General features: G+C 39.6%; 2 protein-coding genes and 1 long non-coding RNA gene across 3 annotated transcripts; all 3 read right to left on the reverse strand.

Moving 5' to 3' along the window:
- Positions 1-7,530: 7,530 nt before the first annotated feature.
- Positions 7,531-13,204, reverse strand: LOC127423528 (short/branched chain specific acyl-CoA dehydrogenase, mitochondrial-like). Its single transcript, XM_051667914.1, has 11 exons — positions 13,105-13,204; positions 12,165-12,309; positions 11,989-12,089; positions 11,712-11,918; positions 11,465-11,635; positions 10,879-11,004; positions 8,844-8,936; positions 8,676-8,765; positions 8,425-8,562; positions 8,250-8,349; positions 7,531-8,172 (listed from the first exon to the last, which is right to left on the reverse strand). The coding sequence occupies exons 1-11, from the start codon at positions 13,135-13,137 to the stop codon at positions 8,096-8,098; spliced, it is 1,281 nt and encodes a 426-aa protein (XP_051523874.1). The 5' UTR covers positions 13,138-13,204; the 3' UTR covers positions 7,531-8,095.
- Positions 13,205-13,304: 100 nt separating this feature from the next.
- On the reverse strand, positions 13,305-21,027 carry LOC127423545 (L-seryl-tRNA(Sec) kinase-like). The gene is made up of 6 exons (XM_051667961.1): positions 20,797-21,027; positions 19,661-19,883; positions 19,383-19,584; positions 18,934-19,009; positions 14,579-14,672; positions 13,305-14,394 (listed from the first exon to the last, which is right to left on the reverse strand). Exons 2-6 carry the CDS (start codon positions 19,848-19,850, stop codon positions 14,150-14,152), a joined length of 807 nt encoding a protein of 268 aa, XP_051523921.1. The 5' UTR covers positions 19,851-19,883; positions 20,797-21,027; the 3' UTR covers positions 13,305-14,149.
- On the reverse strand, positions 14,935-18,901 carry LOC127423572 (uncharacterized). The gene is made up of 2 exons (XR_007894340.1): positions 18,431-18,901; positions 14,935-15,570 (listed from the first exon to the last, which is right to left on the reverse strand). It is a non-coding gene; the product is annotated as an uncharacterized LOC127423572 (long non-coding RNA).
- Positions 21,028-21,293: the final 266 nt, after the last annotated feature.

The raw sequence follows: 21,293 nt of genomic DNA on the forward strand, positions 1-21,293 counted from the left end.
GAGACCTAAAGCAAATAGAGGATGAGAGGTTGGTCACGTGACACCATGCGAGGATCGGACATGTGAATGGCGAGCTATGCGCACTTTGCTAGTTTTAATACCTTTTATGACATAAACCGGTGAGATTCCACACACTCTGTTCCATAACTGTTCTAGGAAGACAATATGTCAAAGAATTCAAAATCGTCGGGCTCTAGAGACATTAAAAGACACTTAACGTGCTCAAGCTGACGCTCCCGAGCAGGCCTCGAGCCCGGGAGTCGATTTAGTCGGAGAAGTGTGGGAAATGTGGTGAGAGATGTTGAACATGTCGGCAATGCTGACGAAGGATCTTGCTCTGATATGTCGATCGATCACTGCCATGGAGATGAAATTTACTGATGTGGTCACAAGAGTGGGGGATGTCGAGAAACGGATCGACTATCTGGAGTCATCAGAGAGAGAATTATCTGCTAATACGCTGGTGACCAATGTGGATTTGGAGCATGTCTGGGAGAAGTTGGAGGACATGGAAAACTGTAGCTGGTGGAATAATGTCCGTATCGTGGGAATCGCGGAGGGAGTAGAGGGACAGGATATGGTGGAATTCCTGGATGGGCTCGACATAACAGGCCATAAGCTGGAAATCGAGTGAGCTCACAGGGTTCCGCTCGGTGATCCGCTGAGGGAGACAGGCCCCGATCAATTCTGGCCAAATTTCTGAGATCATCCAATAAAGATTTTGTGTTACGTGAGGCAAGGAGTAAAGGATGGCTTTCTTGGAAGAACCACAGCATTTTCTTGCTCCCAGACTTTGTGAATTCGACAAGAGAGAAACGTGATCGATTCAAGGAATGCAAGAAACTCTTACATCAACGGAAGGTCGCTTTTGCACTGATGTTCCCGGTCAAATTGAGAATAGATGCTAAGGACGGCCGTAAAACATTCACATACTCACAGCAAGTGATGTCCTTCATAAAGTCAATGGAGTAAGTCATCTTGTGGTATTGGACTGGTATTGAATGGACTGGCTCACTGAATATTTGCTTGACTGTTTGAAGATTCTGCGCGCTGTTTTTGTGCTGGTTCCACCTAGATGCTGGAGTTTGTTTAGTAGAGCAACACACCTTCAGGATGGTTTTGTGGATGGATCTACATGCTCTTTGTGCTTAGTCTGCCTATTGGCTGGAGTTTATTTTGTGGAGTATTTCTGGCTAAATCAGTGGAGTAAGTCATTTGCTTGTACTCTTGTTGCAGCCGAATGGACCGGCTCACTGAACATTAGTTTGACTGTCTGAAGAAGCTGCGCGCTCTTTTTGTGCTGGTTCCACCTTGCAGCTGGAGTTTATTGTGTAGAATAATACACCTTTAGGACTTTTTTTATGGATTAATCTACACGATCTTTGTGTTTATTTCGCCTATTGGTTGGAGTTTGTTTTATAGATTATCTTTTGCTGTGTAATTCTGTCTCACAAAATTTGTATAGAAGAACCAGACTTGAGCAATCCGATGGCAAAATTGTCGTGGGGGCTCTCGTAGGTGTACATGGACTGTTTGAGTTTGGAGGGATGGACGCCGGTTGGATGCGCATGTTTTTCTTTTTTCTGTATGTTTGGTTCCGGGGGATGTTCAGGGTTTGACACGTTGCACTAATGATGGAATGTGGTCGTTATAATTTTATTTTTGACACAATTATTTTTTCTTACATGTCAAAATGTCAAATGTTAATATGAGTGGATTGTCTCTCTCCACATGGAATGTGAATGGGTTGGGGCACCCCATAAAAAGAAGGAAAGTTATTTCTTTTCTTAAGCGTAAGAAATATGATATAGTGTTTCTTCAAGAAACACATCTCTCCCCGCAGGAAGCTGATAAATTTGGGAAGATATGGTGTGGACATGTTTTCTTTAGTGTTGGCTCAAGTAAGAGCAGGGGAGTCATTATATTGATTAATAAACATCTACAATTCAAATGTCTCAAACAGAGTAAAGATAAATTAGGAAGAGTCATTATAGTTTTAGTTGAAATTCAGGGGCAAAGTCTGATTTTGGCTAATATTTACGCACCTAACGCTGATGATCAGGGCATTTTTATAGATCTTGAAGGGATGTTGCAAACCGCTGGCACCCCTCATGATATAATATTGGGAGGAGACTTTAATATTTTGATGGACTCAGTCCTTGATCATAGTGAAGCAAATGTGTGTAAGCCCCCTAGAGCAACATTGATGCTTCACAGGATGTGTAAAAATCTTGGTCTTGCGGATATTTGGAGATTTCTGAACCCATCTGGTAGGGACTATACATTTTTACCATCAGTTCATAAGATTTATTCTAGAATATTTATATATATATATATATATATATATATATATATATATATATATATAAGTCCCTCATTCCATCTGTTGTTGATTGCTCAATTGGAAATATCTTAGTCTCAGATCACGCCCTGGTGAGTTTAGGGGTGTTGCCACATATGTAGAAAAAGAAATCTTATAGTTGGCGCCTTAATGTGTCCCTTTTGCAAAATCCTGATTTCCAACAAATGTTAAAGACTGAAATCGATGTTTATATGGAGACAAACTGGTCCTCAGTATCCTCTGTGGGTGTGGCTTGGGAGGCACTTAAGGCGGTTCTTAGGGGTCGGATCATACAGTATGCCTCATTCATCAAAAAATCCAAAGCACAAGAACTCGTGGAGTTGGAAGGGAATATTAAAAGTACCGAGGCAGAGTTGAAGTGCAGAATGTCGTCTGATGGCCTCAGAGAATTGACTAGATTGAAATACAGATATAATACTATTTTGTTGCGGAAGGTGGAGTTTTGGTTATTCAGGGCAAGACAGTTATACTTTGAGTCGGGGGACAAAGCAGGGAAGCTTTTGGCTAGATATATAAATCAGAGAGAGTCTCTTTCTACGATTCCCTCAGTGAAATCTGCTGGTGGTGAAATTTTTACCTCAGCCATTGATATTAATAATGCTTTTAAAGAATTCTATCTTGATCTTTATAGTTCCACGTCTTCGTCTACTGATGAAGATATTAGAAACTTTGTAGAACCATTAGATCTTCACTAAACTGACGACTGAACAAAACAATTATCTTGATTCTGAGATAAACTTGGAGGAGCTTGACGAGGTAATTAAGGCCTTACCTACAGGCAAAGCTCTGGGGCCTGACGGCTTTGCTGCTGAGTTTTTCAAATCTTATGCTACAGAACTGACTCCACTTTTGTTAGAAGTTTATACTGAATCAATAAAGAATGGAAAGCGTCCTCCAACCATGACACAAGCCCGGATCAGTCTGATTCTTAAAAAGGACAAAGACCCAAGCGAGTGTAAAAGTTACTGTCCAATTTCCTTGATCCAGTTAGATGTTAAAATTTTGTCAAACATTTTGCAGTTAAGTTTAACATTTCAAGTAAAGTTATGACATCTCTTATACATATAGACCAGGTGGGGTTTATTCGGGCTGCAGCTCTTCTGATAACATTAGGCATCTCATCAACATCATGTGGTCAGTGGTGAATGATCAGACTCCAGTCGCTGCCATCTCACTTGATGCTGAAAAGGCGTTTGATATGGTAGAATGGGATTATCTTTTTAAGATTTTGGATATGTATGGTTCGGGAGTACATTTATTGGATGGATTAAGTTACTTTATAGATACCCGGTAGCGGCGGTACAAACTAATGGATTAATTTCAGATTATTTTACTCTGGATAGGGGCACCTGGCAGGGTTGCCCTCTTTCTCCATTATTGTTCTGTCTTGCCCTGGAACCATTAGCAGCTGCGATAAGAAAGGAGGATGATTTTCCAGGGGTGGTGGCGGGAGGTGTGGTGCATAAGCTTTTTTTATTTACTTTTCTAAGTTCTCAGGATACAAAGTCAAATGGTCTAAATCCGAAGCTTTGGCTCTGACAGCGTACTGTCCAGTAACGGCTTTCCAGCCGGGCGCTTTCCAGTGGCCCAAACAGGGCATTAAGTATTTGGGGATTTTATTCCCAGCAAATTTGTCTGATTTAGTTAGAGTTAATTTTGATCCCTTAATAAAAAGGTTTTCGAATGATGTGGGCAGGTGGGCTTCATTACATTTATCGATGATTGGGAAGGTTAATGTTATTAAAATAAATTGTATTCCAAAATTCAATTACTTACTGCAGTCTCTCCCTGTAGATGTCCCTCTCTCTTATTTCAAGCAATTTGATAGCATAGCGAAGTCCTTCATTTGGAATGGTAAACATCCCAGATTACATTTCAATAAGTTACATAGGCCAATTGACAAAGGTGGGCTAGGCCTAACCAAGATTTTGTTTTATTATTATGCATTCGGTCTCAGACATTTGGCTCATTGGTCGCTTCCACCTGAGACAGCCCCTCCCTGGTTTGAATTGAACAGGAAGTTCTTGCCCCTATTTTGCCATTGCAAAGCCTTTCTATCAAACTAACCGGAGAAGTTACACCCCGTTATCTTGCATTTGCACTTGGTATGGACAAAATTGTCCAGAGTGTTTAATTTGGATGTTTATTTAAACGTAGCCTCGAGCATATGGCTGAACCCTAAATTATGTATTAATAAGTCCCCTTTCTGCTGGTCAGAGTGGATTGTGAGGGGGGTTACTACACTCAGTGACCTATATGAGAGTGGAGATGCTTTGAAAATTTGGTTCAACATTTTGGGATCCCAGATTTCAATTCTTTAGGTATTTACAGCTGCACCACCTGCTCTGCACTGTTTTTGGGAGTAGCTCACACCCCCCTAAAGCGGCAGATACTCTGGGAGAGGTGATTACTACTTTTGGAAAAGGTCATGAGGCATCAGTGTACTACTCCCTGCTAATTCAGAGTCTGGGGGACGGAGCTTTAACTTCTATCAAGAGATTATGGGAGAAAGATTTCAACTTGGTATTGGAGGAGGGAGTGTGGGCTAGGATTCTAAAAAACATCAAGTGTGCATCTAGAGATGCAAGGGTGTGTCTGATGCAATTCAAGATTTTACATCGATTCTGCTGGACCCCTCTAGATTATGTAGGCTTGGTCTTAAAGACACACCCACCTGCTGGTGATGCCAATCAGAAGATGATGGCACAACCAAATGTTGTCTGGGGGTGTGTTAAGATCCAAGAATTTTGGTTGAAGGTTCAGAGTCTTGTGTGTGACGTATTGGGCACTCAAATTTCATTTTGCTCCAGACTCTGTATTTTAGGCGATGGGGCGGTCATCAATATAGGGGATAAACACATAAACAATTGGGTCCTAGCCAGTGTTATGATCAACAGACAGATTGTTCTTAGGGGATGGAAGTCGGCTGGAGCGCCCTCATTTCAGGAGTGGTGCTCGGAGATGGGTAGGGTGTCGGCATTCGGGGAAATGTAATTTAGAAGGCTGGGAAACTTAGATTCATTTGATGGGAAATAGGGCAGCTATTTGGCCTTCTTGGAGGGCTCTCGGGGAGGGGCAGTGGAGAGAGAAGTTTAGTTTGAAATGTGTGATTATTATTTATTTTTTTTAAATCTATTTTTTGTGTGTGTGTGTATACTCATATGTGACCACAGGGGTGTTTGTTGAGGGTCAGGATGGGGTTGGGGATTGGGAGGGGTAATAGTGGGGGTTAAATGTTGATTCTGTGTATATATGTTTTGCTTTTCTTTGTCAATTGTATGAATCAATAAAAACTGTTAATCAGAAAAAAATAGAGGATGAGAAACCCTTCTCATCTGTCCCAAGTACCACACTGTGAGAGAAACACTGAATCCATCATTCCTTATACTCAGTGATACAGAGAAAATCCCCGATATACTCGCAGAGGACGACAGCACAGCCGCACTATCTGCTAAATATGTGACTGCCATTCACACTGTTAGACATGAATAATTCACTGGATACACTTCATATTGGATATATTCTCCTATTTTGCATATATGATATATCTTTTTATTCTATTTAATCATTCTTAGTATTTAAATGTTTAAATGTTCTTTACTACTAATTATTGTTATTTATTATTGTATTGTTAGCTTATTTAAAACAGTTTGTATTTACATAATCTTAAAATGCTTTGGCAATACTATACTCCAATTGTCATGCCAATAAAGCTGAATTGAATTGAGAGAGAGAGAGAGAGAGAGAGAGAGAACACATCCAGACAACATCTAGTAAGAAGTTTTTGTCGATACAGATTTGTTATTTTGTTTCCTGTCACAGCTGAATCTGAGATCAGCTAATCACAGGATGACCTCTGCAGAAGAGGATATTCATGTTGGAAAACACAACATCAAGCAACAACAACTCACAGGACAAGAGAGGTAAAGACGTGTTTTAAGCAGTCAGTGTCAGTGCTCTTCACTTCAGGAGCAGAAAGTGCTCAGTCATATTTCTCTTTGAGAGGAGCAGTATAGAGAGCCAGTTCAGACACAACTGGACATTTTTAAAGCAGCACATCCAGTGAAAGAGGTCTGATTTCCTGTTTAGGCTTATTTATTCATTTTTATACCTTTAATACACTCCCTGAGTGTAATATCAAAAATAAACAAAAAAGGCATTTTCTTCAGTTGATTGTTTACATGTGTGCTTGTTTGTGTGTGTGTGCGTGTGTCTGTTTGTTTGTATGTCTGTAAGTTTGTGTGTGCGAGTATGTTTGTATGTGTGTATGTTTGTGTGCGAGTATGTTTGTGTGTGCGTGTGAGTATGTTTGTGTGTGCGTATGTTTGTGTGCGAGTATGTTTGTGTGCGAGTGTATGTGTGTGTGTGAGTATGTTTGTGTGTGCGTATGTTTGTGTGTGCGTATGTTTGTGTGCGAGTATGTTTGTGTGTGCGTATGTTTGTGTGTGTGTGCGAGTATGTTTGTGTGCGAGTATGTTTGTGTGCGTATGTTTGTGTGTGTGTGTGTGTGTGCGAGTATGTTTGTGTGCATGTTTGTATGTGCGTATGTTTGTGTGTGCGTATGTTTGTGTGTGTGTATGTTTCTGTGTGTGTGTGTGCGAGTATGTTTGTGTGTGCGTATGTTTGTGTGTGAGTGTTTGTGTGCGTATGTTTGTGCGTGTGTGTGTATGTTTGTGTGCGAGTGTATGTGTGTATGTTTTTGTGTGTGTGTTTGTGTGTGTGCGAGTATGTTTGTGTGCATGTTTGTGTGTGCGTATGTTTGTGTGTGTGTATGTTTGTGTGCATGTTTGTGTGCGAGTATGTTTGTGTGTATGTTTGTGTGCGAGTATGTTTGTGTGTATGTTTGTGTGCGAGTGTATGTGTGTGTTTCCCGCTCTCTCAGCTGAAGAATTAATGATGATTTGAGTTTGTGAATAAACATGTTTGACTACAAAACAAACCGTTTTACATTCACTAAAAGTTTGTTCGGCACAGGCATTAAATTCTTTAGACTGATAAATTGACACTTTGGTGACAGAATTATTAAAGATAATCGTGTAAGTTTGTAAAGGGCAGTTTTATTATCAGTGCAGTAAAGTCCCATTAATGGTGACAGATGATTCTGTAGTGAGATCTGCTGCCACCTGCCGCTCACAGTATGACATCACATGTTAAAGGAACAGACCACATGTTTGCTCATACATCTGTTTAATAACACAAACATGAAATACACGACTGAGATAAACAGTCCATCAGTTTCAACACGTGTTCTTATTCACTCCATTATCAATAAGGCACTAGCTCAACCAATAACATGTTAATGTGATTATAAATAAATCTAATGATTATTTCATGTCATTATGGGCTTCTACATAAGTTTGACCTGTTGTAAAGAGTAAAACACGAAATCATCTTTCATCATGAGTCGTGTGTCGTTCTGCTACAGTGGAAATTCATTAATGAGGAGTTCAAACTTTGAAATAAACTTGTGTTATGTCATGCCAGTGCTACTGAAACATTTATGATTCCTAAAAGACAAATAACTACAGGAATGATGAACTCGAGATTTAGCAGAGACTTCTGAATCTCGATCAAACTCATTGAACAGTTTTTAGTAACATTTAGAGGAGTGTTTAGATTCATCTTGTGTTCAGAAAACATGTAAATACATCAAATCTATCGTATAGCTTATATATTATTGTAGTTTTATGAACTTGTCGACTGTATTTCACACACAGATGCTTCATGTTGGATTTATCCATCATATTCTTGATCAATAAACTTTGCCATGGTGCTCAGCTGAATGTTTGTCGTTCCCTCATAAATCGTTCCTGCAGGTGTAACAGTCAGTATTTATGAACAAACAGTGTTTCAAATGCATGTGTGTTTATGTGACGCATTCACTCACCTATTTTACAGTCTCGGTAATATTTCTCGATGGGATAGTCTTTAGTGAAGCCCACGCCGCCCATCCACTCGATGCATTTTGACGTGGTCAGAGACGCAACCTGCAAACACAGAAATATTACAGAACAGCGTCTCTGTTTTCAGACGACACGTGAGCTGGAAACACGTCAACTGACCTCAGCGGCGAAATATTTGGCCATACAGGCCTCTTTGATGAACGGACGTCCCGCCTCCTTCAAACGAGCCGCGTTATAGGTCAACAGTCTGGCGGCTTCCAGCTGAGTGGCCACATGAGCGATCTGATGCTGCATTCCCTGCCAATCACAAAGCAGAATTAAAACACACATCAGACTCAATATATCTGTGAGAAATGACATGTGATGTGAAAGATCGGTCTGAGCACACGACATGTTCACAGCAGCATTACCTGGAAGTCAAAGATTCGTTTGCCGAACTGAATCCTCTGTCTGGTGTACGGAACTGTGTGATCGAAACAGCCTTGAGCCAAACCGAGCATCTGAAATCATATCAACACGTTAGAGCCCGATGAAACATACACAACATACATGAATATAAGTTATAATGCAGAACACACCTGTGCAGCGATACCGATCCGGCCCTCATTCAGCATTCCGATGGCGTATTTATAACCGTGACCGATTTTCCCCAGAATGTTCTTCTCATGGACCTACATCACATGTTTCATGTGTGAAATGCACAACAGAACGAGACAGTGCCCGCACACTTTTCAGATTTTTAAAATCAGACAAAGAATCAAGACTGTGTACTAAACATCTTTAACCTCCTGAGACCCGAGTGTGACTGCTGTGTGCATTTTCCATTTTATTTTTTAATTTGTAACTAGAGGCACCTATTAAACAAACAAAACATGTTTTTTTCTAGAGCAAATCATTTTCCTAAAAATGTATGTCCTCATATGTGGACAGCGGGACTAAGTTGTGAGATTATAAATAACACTAAGCTATAGAAAGTGTGATTTATGATGTTTCCAGGAGTGTTGATTATTCATGTTACAGACATTACATCAGAAATTATCATAATTAATTCTGATTCAAAGTAATGTCCAGCATCATCCAATCACTGTCAACCATGTTAAAATAAAATGATACATTATAAATTCTGAATCTATGTACTGATTATCATTGTCACATGTCTGTCAAACATGTTGAGTGATCCAAACATCATCTGCAGCCTGAAACTGAACTTTTGATCAGATTTTAGGAGTGAATGCACTTAACTGCATAGAGAGCTATAGGATGCTCCCTTGCTCCCTATTTAGTGAATGACTTAACCTGCAGTGTGCTGTCTGTCTGCACTGGTCTCAGAACAGTTTGAAATGCACCTTATTTTCATCCTAACTCCATATAAAGCCTCTGAAAGCAACATTTATCAGTTTTTTGTACGCATCCATTTATTCTCAATGTAATGTACAGTAAATATAGGAATGCATTTACTGATGTTAATGAATAGAACCGTATTGTACAGTGATAACAAAATAAAATATAACAATTTATATTAAAATGAAATGAAATGACCCATAGATGTGTTAGTTTTTAAAGTTATTCAAAATAAAATGGTTTTCAACTTTTGAGGGAATAATGTCCCAAAATCCACGTATGTGGACGTTATGATTATCAGTGTGCCAAAACGTGAACAATGGACGAAATATTTAAAGCAGAATATCAAACGAAACTAGAGACTCTACTCTTTACAACCAAACCATTAAAAATAAAAGTTTTATTTGAAAGTTGCTGATTCTAAATAAACAATATATTTTAATTTGATTGCAATATATTCAGATATAAGTCATTTGAGAGCGACTCGATTGCGTCATTCACAGTGTATCATGGGAGTGGGCGGAGCTGCAGAGCTCTTATGATCCTCTGATTGGTGGATCTCTCTTGAGGATTATGGGTAGTGTAGTTCTTCACCAGGAATTTTGATATTGAACATGATTATTATTTTTTTTTTTTTCACCCAATCTGGAATGCCCAGTTCCCAGTGCGCTCTAAGTCCTCGTGGTGGTGTAGTGACTCACCTCAATCCGGGTGGTGGAGGACGAATCTCCGTTGCCTCCACGTCTGAGACCGTCAACCCACGCATCTTATCATGTGACTTGTTGAGCGTGTTACCGTGGAGACGTAGCGCGTGTGGAGGCTTCATGCTATTCTCCGCGGCATCCACGCACAACTCACCACGATCCACACACAACTTACCACACGCCCCACTGAGAGCGAGAACCACATTATAGCGACCACGAGGAGGTTACCCCATGTGACTCTACCCTCCCTAGCAACCGGGCCAATTTGGTTGCTTTGGAGACGTGGCTGGAGTCACTCAGCACGCCCTGGATTCATGACTCCAGGTGTGATAGTCAGCAACAATACTCACTGAGCAACACAGGCCCCATATTGAACATGATTTTTTAATATAATGTGGATTGATGTCTTGAACAGAAGCATATACCATCGATGAACAACCTCAGAGCTCACAGCAGATCTCTCTTTAAAGGTTTCTAAGTTATTACTAAAAATCTAATAAATGGGTTTTACTTCTGGAAACAGACTGTTGCACTCTATTTAATCATCATCACATCTGCAGGTTTGTACCTTCACGTTGTCAAAGGTCAGAGGGCATGTGGATGACGCTCGCAGACCCAGTTTATTTTCCTTCTTCCCGATATGAAGCCCATCAGTGTCTCTGTCCACGAGGAAGCAGCTGATGCCCCTGTAACCCTGTGAGAAATAAACACACATGACACCAGAAACATCTGCGTCTCCTGCAGGACTTCAGAAGTTCAGTTCTGTGTGAATGAAATACTGCGTCAGTCTTGTTTTCGGTCTGTTTCGTCGTGTTTCTGAGAATCAACACCATCTTTACAGTGGAATTATACAACATGAAAACACCAATCGTGGCATCAGGGTTGTGAGGGTTACTTTAAAATGTATTCCACTACAGATTACAGAATACATGCTGTAAAATGTAATTTGTATTCCGTTAGATTACTCAAGGTCAGTAATGTAATCTAAATACTTTGGATTACTTCTTCAGCACTGGTAGATTTATTCACTTGTTTTACTTTAAACAAATGACAAAATACACGTATTAAAAATATCTTCTGCAGTGTTGCTTCTAAAACAAGATAAAGAGAACTCATAGTGGTAAGATAAAATGAGTTTAAATGTGTGTACTAACAGCAGCGGGATCTGCGTTTGCCATGACCAGAAACACTCCAGCGTGTTCTGCGTTACTGATCCACATCTTGGAGCCGTTGATGATGTAATAATCTTTCTGTTTCTCTGCTTTGGTCTTCAGAGAGAATGCATCGCTGCCCGACTCCGCCTCTGACAAACAGAAACTGCCGATCTGTCAGAAACACAAACAGCATCATCAACAGAAACATCACTTAGAGCTCAAACACACTGTCAGGCGCGTCAGTCACCATATCGCTGGCGAGGCGGGTGAGGTATCGCTCTTTCTGCTCGTCTGTGCCCAGCTTGATCAGTAGGGTGTTTATCAGGGTGTTCTGAATGTCACACAGAACGGACACAGACGGGTCCACCTTCGCCAGCTCCTCGATCACCAGGATGGAAGAGAAGAACGTGGAACCGGTTCCTCCGTATTCTGCTCCGATCTCGATCCCCATCAACTGCACAGACAGACACAACGGTCATCAGTGTCACAGACCTGTGTGTGTTCAGTGTTGTTGAGATACTCACTCCCTGCTCAAACAGAGACCGGATCACTTCTGCGTCCATCGCAGAGTTCTCATCCATCTTTGACACAAACGGAGCGATGCGTTCCTGAGCGAATTTCTTCACTAGTCAAGAGAACAGGACGCAGTTACTGCAGCTGAAGATCAGCATTACACATTAAAGAATGTTTATTTCCTCACCTGCGTCTCTCATCATAGTCTCTTCCTCAGAGTAACTCTGCAGTGGAGGAAACGTCGCCGCTCTGATTGTGTCCTGATGAGCTGCAGTTTCTGCAGTCACTGCACGCGAGCACAAGAGTCTCACAGCAGCATGTGAACGAGACACCTGCACACAACATCACAAATACACCTCATGGGATTAATAAAGTACATCTGATAAATACAGACCATCTCACAACAAACTACAGGACAAATAATCATGTGTAACATTAATTTACCAAATGTTGAAATACATTTACAGAACAGGTTATGAGCATTTTCACTAGTTGTAATTCAATTGTTAATATCAGAAATGCTATTTGTATTAGTAAGTGCTGATGACAGAAACTAATAATGAATTATAGATATCTAGAGTGACTGAAAGGTCATTGTGAAATTCTACTAATGGAAATGCAATAACAGATATCAAGAATTCAGGTTTTTACTAGTTTAAATTGTTATTTTTTATATCAAGAACGTGTATTTCTGTAAGTAATTGCATCATTTTAATATAAATCGCGTTTTTACAAGTGCAAACCTATTTCTTTATATGCAAATGAGCACATTCATTAATAACTCCATTGCTGATGTTATTAAGAATGAGCATTTTAATGAGTAAAAGTCGAAATGTTAATATCTAGTTCTTATCCTGCACATGATTAAAAGTCAGTTGGACTTGTGTGAATATAATGAACACGGAACATAAACACATATGTTTGACAGTGACAGCAGGTTATAAATGATAATTAATGATATTTCTTCTGAATGTCACATATAAACTCTGTAGATTATTATGAAATGCCCAGTTTCGTCACATCGTTACTTTGTTTATTTCATTTAGAATATGTGTCATATATCAGCTGTCAATACATGTCGATTACATCGTATAAATGAAAACATTAGTTGTGTTTATTTCTCTCACCTTTCGCAGCATTGTGAACACGGGCGCCGCCATTCCGGCTCTGCGTCACCGTGAAAAGTGTCCGGATGAAACAAACACCCGCAATCACATCCAGAAATGGGATATTTTAATGCTAATGATCTGCATGTGATTTCTGTAAATTATTCATATTTTATGACTTTTTTGGTCCCTAACTTTAAATTTATACAAAATGGAACCAAATGAAGAGTTACAATTAGTGTGTTTATAATGTTTCTGTTTGAAACTCTCAAGGTCATACTTCTGATCTGACCAATGTCTGACCACAGTCGGGCATCTTTGAAATGCTGTCGGGAGGTTATTTTCAGTCATGATAGTACAGATTCTGTCTACTTGAATGGAGAAAGATCGAAATATCCAAAACGGTTTTACGATCAAAGAGCCTGCTTCAAATAAGCAGTACAATCTGACAATGCTAGTATCATAAATTGTTCTTCTTTACCTCATATTACGTTAAAAAACGCAATTTTCCCACCTTGTATAGACTCTACCCTCCCTAGCAACCGGGCCTATTTGGTTGCTTAGGAGACCCGGCTGGAGTCACTCAGCACGCCCTTGATTCGAACTCACAACTCCAGGTGTGATAGTCAGCGTCTTTATTCGTTGAGATACCCAGACCCCCGAGTGTCGCACTGTTTGATAAAGAACTGAAAATCATCAAATCGAGTCCAGATTTGTTTTGCATGTTCAGATATCAAGTGCAAGAAAAGTCACCATGTCTTGTACCACTCAGATGAAGAAAATCATTTAAATAAAAAACAAACAAATGAAATGGGTCATAAATGACCCCAACAGCAATTGAAGGTTAATAAAGGAGTCTTGTAAACAACATTAATGATATTTAAATGTGCTGTAGGTGAAAGAAATGCTTGTAAAGAAAAACAAACATCACATCATGAAGTTAATGACTCTACAAACATAAATAGACTTCACATAAAATCTTATACACAATCACAAATCCTTCAGAAAGGTCAAATCATTGTAAACATTATCGTGAATCAAACATGTTGTGAGGAGAATCAGTTATTCATCCGTAATAACACCTGAAACTCAAGTGTTTGTGTTTGTGTGTGTGTATGGAGACGATCTCGTGTATGTCTCGCTCAAACGCTCTCGACACGTCCATCAGCAGTTTCTCTGTGTTGACGGACTCTTCTGGACAAACCGACACTTGATGAAGAACTTCCTTCTTTAATTCCAGCAGGAAACGAGTCTTCAGTTTGTTCAGCTCTTTAGCAAGAACCTTCAAAACTCCAGAAGACGCCTGATTTTCTGTAATGAGATGATCAATGAGACACTTCAGACACACAAACATCTTCAGTTGTCAATTAGACTTTGACTGACACTCTGAATAAATCTGGAGCTTCACTTCAACAGTACGCAACCAGAATCCTGCAGTATGTCACATTTACTGTCCAACACTTCAGTCGTGTGGTGTTTGTGGTGATTTCTGTACCACACGCTGATGTCATTGTCTGAGAAATGATCCGTCTGCACATCTGATCAGCCTGATGAAGAACACTAGATGCACAAACCTGTCTGTCTGCTTCCTGAAACAGAGAGAGAGACAGAAGATCAGAGACAGACAGTTGTGATGAACAGAAACCTGTTGCGTTCACAACGGAAAACAAAGAACACAACAAATCTGTATATCACTTTCCAAACATGTGCTATTTAAATAAATCTTACACAATTCTGACTTTCAGCTCAAATGAGATTTGTTTGTTTTGTTCGGTTGTTCACATGAGCTTTCATATCAGACACTGATTTAAACAGACGACACTCCTCAACTGACCTGCACGTCTAAAAGACTCTTCTTTCAAGACAAGTTTATTTGTATAGCAGTTTACACAACAGGTGTTGTTTCAAAGCAGCTGTACATGAAATTATGCTATAACAGAAAATGAATTAATATAAAGCCAATATTAGTTATTTAAGTTTAGAACTATTAGTGGTTAAAATTATTAAACTAAGTGTTGAGGGTCAATGATTGAACAACATGATTTTATATGAACTATAAGTTTTAGTGTTAAAGTCCTTGAAGTCATCCCGAAAATACACGTAGATGCATTGTCCTTTGATTTGGGCCGATGAAGGCTTTTGTTAGTGGTTAATTTATTTTCTATGTCGTTTAAGAGAGTGTTGTCCCTCCTTTGGCCATGTTGATATAGGTATCATTCAGTGAGGAGCGTCGCAGTCCCGCTGGAAGCTGATGGCAGGTAATTTTGGTGCCATCCTGAGCCCATGCTTCAGACAGAGGCTCATGAAGAATCTCATGTCTTTGAGTTGGCATCAGTTCATCCTCTGTGAAGTCTCTCTTAGTAGACTGAAGTGAAGTCTGGCTGGCACATGCTGCAGTTAATCATCACTCAGTGACACAGTGGGAATCAGACATCAGGAAGGACTGGAGATGGATCTGGCAGATTCTGGTAACCTCGGGATATAATCCTGGTTTAGACAGGGAAAGAAATAGAATAATATTAGCATAGATGCCATTCACTTTAAAGCAGGGTTAAAGAATAAGAGAAATGTTTCTGGTTCCAACAGATCTAACTAAAGCAACCTAATTGTGAGTTGATGGATAAATTCGGTGTATGTCTGGATAAATAGATGAGTCTTTAGTCTAGACTTAATCTGAGTGAGTGTGTCTGCATCCCGAACAGTGTTAGGGAGACTATTCCATAGTTTAGGAGCCAAATAGAAAAAGGATCTACTTCCTTTTGTGGATTTTGATATTCTAGATACTATTAACAGCCAGAATGAACGTGATGGAATATAGCATGTCAGAAGGTCACTTAAGTACTGTGGAGCTAGACCATTCAAAGCTTTGTATGTAGTTAACAGAATTTAAAATTAATATGAAATTTAACAGGTATCCAATGTAACGATGATAAAATGGGGCTAATATGATCATATTTCTTGGTTCTAGTCAGCACTCTGGCAGCTGCATTTTATTGATCTTGCTGGACATCCTCCCAGTAATGCATTACAATAATCTAATCTTGAGGTCATGAACGCATTAATTAGTTTTTCGGCATCAGCAACAGAGAGCATGTGTCGTAGTTTAGCAATATTTCTGAGGTGGAAGAATGCTGTTCTATAAACATTGGTAATTTGATTTTCAAAGGACAGATTGGTATCAAATATAACACGTAAGCTCTTCACTGTTGAAGAACATTAACATTAACACTGTAACAGTACATCCATCGAGAGTCAAATTATATTTTAGCGGCTTATTTTTAGAGGTTTTTGGTCCAATAATTAGTACCTCTGTTTTGTTGGAATTGAGTAGAAGGAAATTTCTATTCAAGCCATTTTCAACAGAATGTATATCAAGAGTGCTAGAGAAAACTGTATTTATATTTTCTGTTATTACATCAAGTTCTTCTAGACTTTTTGGCTTACTGAGTATGTGAGACAATTTTGGAAGATTATTAATGAAGCTATCTTTAGTGGTCAAAAGAATAGTTCTACCTGAACGATAGCGTGGTGTAGATTGAGTGACATTAGCTGACTGCAGCAAACAAGAGACGAGGTAATGATCCGAGATGTCATCACTCTGCAGCAGAATTTCTATAGTATCAACATCAACTCCATATGACAGAATTAAATCTAGTGTATGATTATGGCGATGAGTTGGTCATGTCACATTTTGACTGACTCCAAGAGAGTAGTTGAGAATATTGATAAATGCTAATCCCAATGTGTCATTTTCATTATCTATGTGAATGTTAAAGTCACCAACAATTAAAGCTCTATCTACAGTAACTACTAGATCAGACAGAAAATCTGCAAATTCACCAAGGAAATCAGAATAAGGCCCGGGTGATCTATATACTGTAGCAAGGGCAAAAGACGAAAGAGATTTTTTATTTATATCTGACGGTGTCACATTAAGCATTATTAGTTCAAAAGACTTAAACTTATATCCTGTCCTCTGAGTAACACCAGAAACTTCACTGTAAATTGTAGCAACACCTCCTCCTCGACCCTTCAGATGAGACTCATGTTTATAACAATAACCTGGTGGAGTAGATTCATTTAAATTAATATATTCATCCGGTTTAAGCCAGGTTTCAGTCAGACAGAGCACATCCAAACTATGATCTGTGATAATTTAATTTACAATTAGTGCTATGGTTGAAAGAGATCTAATGTTTAGTAGCCCAACCTTTAAATTATGTTTATCTTCAATTTCTTTGTTGTTGTTATTTTCAAGTTTGACCTTAATCATATTTTTTCTAAATGATTTAGTGAGGGGTTTGTGTTTGGTAGTTCGGGTAACAGACGCAGTCTCTATATGATATCTAGGTGATACAGTCTCTATGTGTTGTAGTTTATGTGACCTGTGTGACATCTCAAGGCAGCTAGCAGACGTTCAGATTAACCAGTTTGTCTGCTTCCTGACCTGGGCCCCAGTTAGTCAAATACTATCACTATTAAGACTATGAGCCAAATTACTAGAGAGGAGAGCGGCACCTTCCCTGGAGGGATGGAGTCCATCTCTCTTTAGCAGGTCAGGTCTTCCCCAAAAACTCTTCCAATTGTCTATAAATCCTATGCTATTCTCAGGACACCACTCAGACATCCAGCCTTTCAGTGACACTAATCTACTATAAACCTCGTCACCACAACGAGTAGGGAGGGGACCAGAGCATATTACAGTGTCTGACATCATTTTTGCAAGTTCACACACCTCTTTAACATTATCTCTAGTGATCTTTGACTGGCGAAGCTGGACATCATTAGTGCCGACATGAATAACAATTTTAGAAAATCTACGTTTAGCATTAGCTAGCACTTGTAAATTTGATCTGATGTCAGATGCTCTGGTACCGGAAATGCATTTAACAATGTTGGCTGGAGTCTCTATTTCCATGTTCCTTACAATAGAATCACCAATTATTAAGGCTCCTTCAACATGATTCTCAGTGGGTGCATCACTGAGTGGGGAGAATCGATTGGAAACCCTAACAGGAATGGGAGAGTGGTGTCACTTTGCTGAGCGAGTATGCCGCCGAGACGTCACCCAACCGCCATGCTGCAGGGGCTCTACAGCCGGAACCAATGTGTGTGTGTGTTGCTCGCAGTACTGCCCGCATCCAAAACAGTATCTACAGGCTTCTCTTTCTCACTGACCTCCACTAGCGTTCGGATGCATGTCTCTAACTCATTAACCTTCTCCGTCAGCCTGACTAATTCCTTACATTTATCACATGTAAATCCCTCACTGCTGATGGAAGAAGCTATAGTAAACATGTGGCATGTAATGCAGGAAGCAATAACATGAGTGGATGTCATGACTTACCGCAATTGTTTGTTGTTGTTGTCGTGGTGGTTTTTGATCAGCAGCAGTTTGAGATCGATGTGAATCCCTCATGTAATTGTTGTTGTTGAGGTGGTTCCTGTTCACCAGTGGTTTGAGATTGATGCAATGATCCGTGTAAAAAATGCGTGCGGTAAAGCACACAGTTTAATCGCGATAAAAGTGGAAGGGCGGGTGTGCGCGGTACAATGCACGTAGTTGTATCGTGTTACAAAGTATAAAAGCGGAAAAAACAATGCGTGCAAAAAAACGGGAGAGATTAAAGATTAAACACTGAAAATAGAAAGATAAGCAATGCTAAGCAGGCTACAAACATGATAATATAAGGTGTTTCATATATTAATGAAGTCTAACAATGTTTTAAAAAAAAGACATATTGATCGTCATGACCTCTTTATGGAAGGAGGAAACTGTTGTGTCACTGATGATGTCTGTTGAGAAGTGAAAGACACATTGAAGTTTGTTTTAGACAGGAAGTGACCAACCTTCTGCTGTGAATTGTCCTGAATGGGCCTCAGCGGGTTTTCCAGAGCAAACACCAACATGTCCATCATCTTCAATCTTCAGGAGAAACAAAGAGGAATACATGACTAACTTTAAACATCTTCTCTGGAGCTGAAACTGATACTGCTGTTCAAAACATTTGACCATTGAAATGCCCCATGACCTTTGGTGATGTCCATGTGAAATAAATCTTCAATAAATCCTGAGATTTAAAGGCAGTTACTATCAACATCATGCACAATCTTAGTCAATGAAATGTTTAAGATCAAAAATAGAAGTAAAATTATTTACTATAGAAATATCCATGACTTTTAAGATATAATTGTAACTTTTCCAGGACTAGAAATCATTATTTTGAAATGTTACTTTATTTCCATGTTTTTCATGACTGCTGAACCCTGTATATAATAAACAACAGTGAATCTCCTACACATCTGCATCTGTGATGTTCTCCGTGTTGTCCACCGTCAGGCTCTGCTGCTCCCAGGAGTTTCTGGTGGGATCTGGAGGCTCCATACGGACGCTCATTTGCTGCAGAACTTCATCAGGAACACGCTGAGATCTCTGCTGGTTCCTCTGGAGACACATGTGCAGTTCACAGCGCAGGAACACCTGACAGAAGCCCAGCGAGTCTGAGCACATGAAGAGACACCATCACACACACCAGCACTGACAGTCTGATCTCAGAACGACAGGAGCGGCACATACTCTTTCTGGCCAGCTGGTAGATCTCGTATCTCATGCTCTGATAGTAGAAGTTGTCGTCCAGCAGGATGACGAGCGGCTGTGAGTGTGTTTGAGAGTCGGTCTGCTGCAGCATGTGCATCTGCTCAAAGCGTGTCCAGATGTCGTCAGTCATCTCAGTGTGTGTGTGACACAGGAATCTCTCCAAACACATCACGACTGTCTTTCACTACTGCTTCCATTCACTCTGAGAGTAACACAATAATTACAGTATATTCGTACAGTATTTGAGTATGAGTATATGAATACTACGGAGATGACAGCCAAAACTGTTTTTGCATTCCCTTTATTCATTCATTCCCAAAAAAAATGAACCATGGTTTTACTGCAGCTGCCATATTTTAACCATCATATTTGTAGTAAAAATCATAATTATACTGTCAAAAAAAAAAAAAAAACATGGCATAGTAACACCATGGTTCAATTGTGGTACATGTGGTTTTTATAAAATCATGTTTTTTACATGGTTACTGCATCTTTACTATAGTAAAACAGTGGTTAACTTTCGTAAGAGAATGTTTTTGGGTGGAAACTGTGGTTTTAAAAAACACTTGTATCTTAAATTAACCATGGTGTTACTATAGTAAAACTGTAGTATTTTCTGTACTAAATTTACTGTAGAAAATGTTTATATTCTTTATCATTTTTATGTAAAGCATTTTTAATTACTGTGTATGAATTGTGCAATATAAATAAACTTGCCTTCCCTAGTAATTACGGTTTGTTTTTGTTTTGTTTTTTGCAGAATTATTATAATTTTTAGTACCATAGTTTTGGTTTTCCTGTGTTATTACTATGATTAAATATACCAATTTATATGGTTAAATATTTTCATGGTTAAAATATGGTTACTGCTGTAAAACCATGGTTAATTTTGTTATTACTATGGTTTTACTACACATGTTATAGTTCAACAATGGTTACTGTAGTAAAACCAAAGTGCTGGTTAAAGTTATTGCGAGGGAAACAAAAATTATTTCAGAAAATAAATTCCCTCACTGTCCTCTGAGGGGCTCCGTAGAATACAATAAATACACATGAACTGCAGATTAAAGCCAAGATTAATTATTTATGATAATTATGATGTCATAAAGGGTCACCTCGCGCCAGTCGCGCGCCGAAATCAGTTCGTCATACGTCACGAGCAGCGTCTCCCACCCGCGGCTCTGCGCGCGATCCCGCAGCACCTGCGCCAGGCGAGATTTACCCGCCGCCGGTAAACCGCACAGGACACAGAAACACGCGCCTGCGGGAAACATCCAGAATGACAGAAACAGACAGAGACAAACAGCACTGGCGCTTAACTCGCGTCACGTGGTTCTGAACGCATATTTACAGTTTATGCGCAATTGTGACGCATTTTGCAAGTCACCAATACATCCAGCATGCTAAGCCCCGCCCTCTCACAGCCCGCCGAACGCTCATTGGTTACATTGGCCGTGCGTCAGGGAAACAGGAAGTCAGTTCCGTACACGTGTGCACGTGTTTTTGCTCCGCGCGAACGTTTCAATCTTTAAAAGCGCTTAAAGAAAATTTGAATTGTAAAGAACAACATATTATACATTTGTTTATTTTGTTAGGAAAATTCCATATACAT

The sequence above is a fragment of the Myxocyprinus asiaticus genome, chromosome 32 (genome assembly GCF_019703515.2).
Source record: "Myxocyprinus asiaticus isolate MX2 ecotype Aquarium Trade chromosome 32, UBuf_Myxa_2, whole genome shotgun sequence".
In the NCBI taxonomy this organism is placed as follows: domain Eukaryota; kingdom Metazoa; phylum Chordata; class Actinopteri; order Cypriniformes; family Catostomidae; genus Myxocyprinus; species Myxocyprinus asiaticus.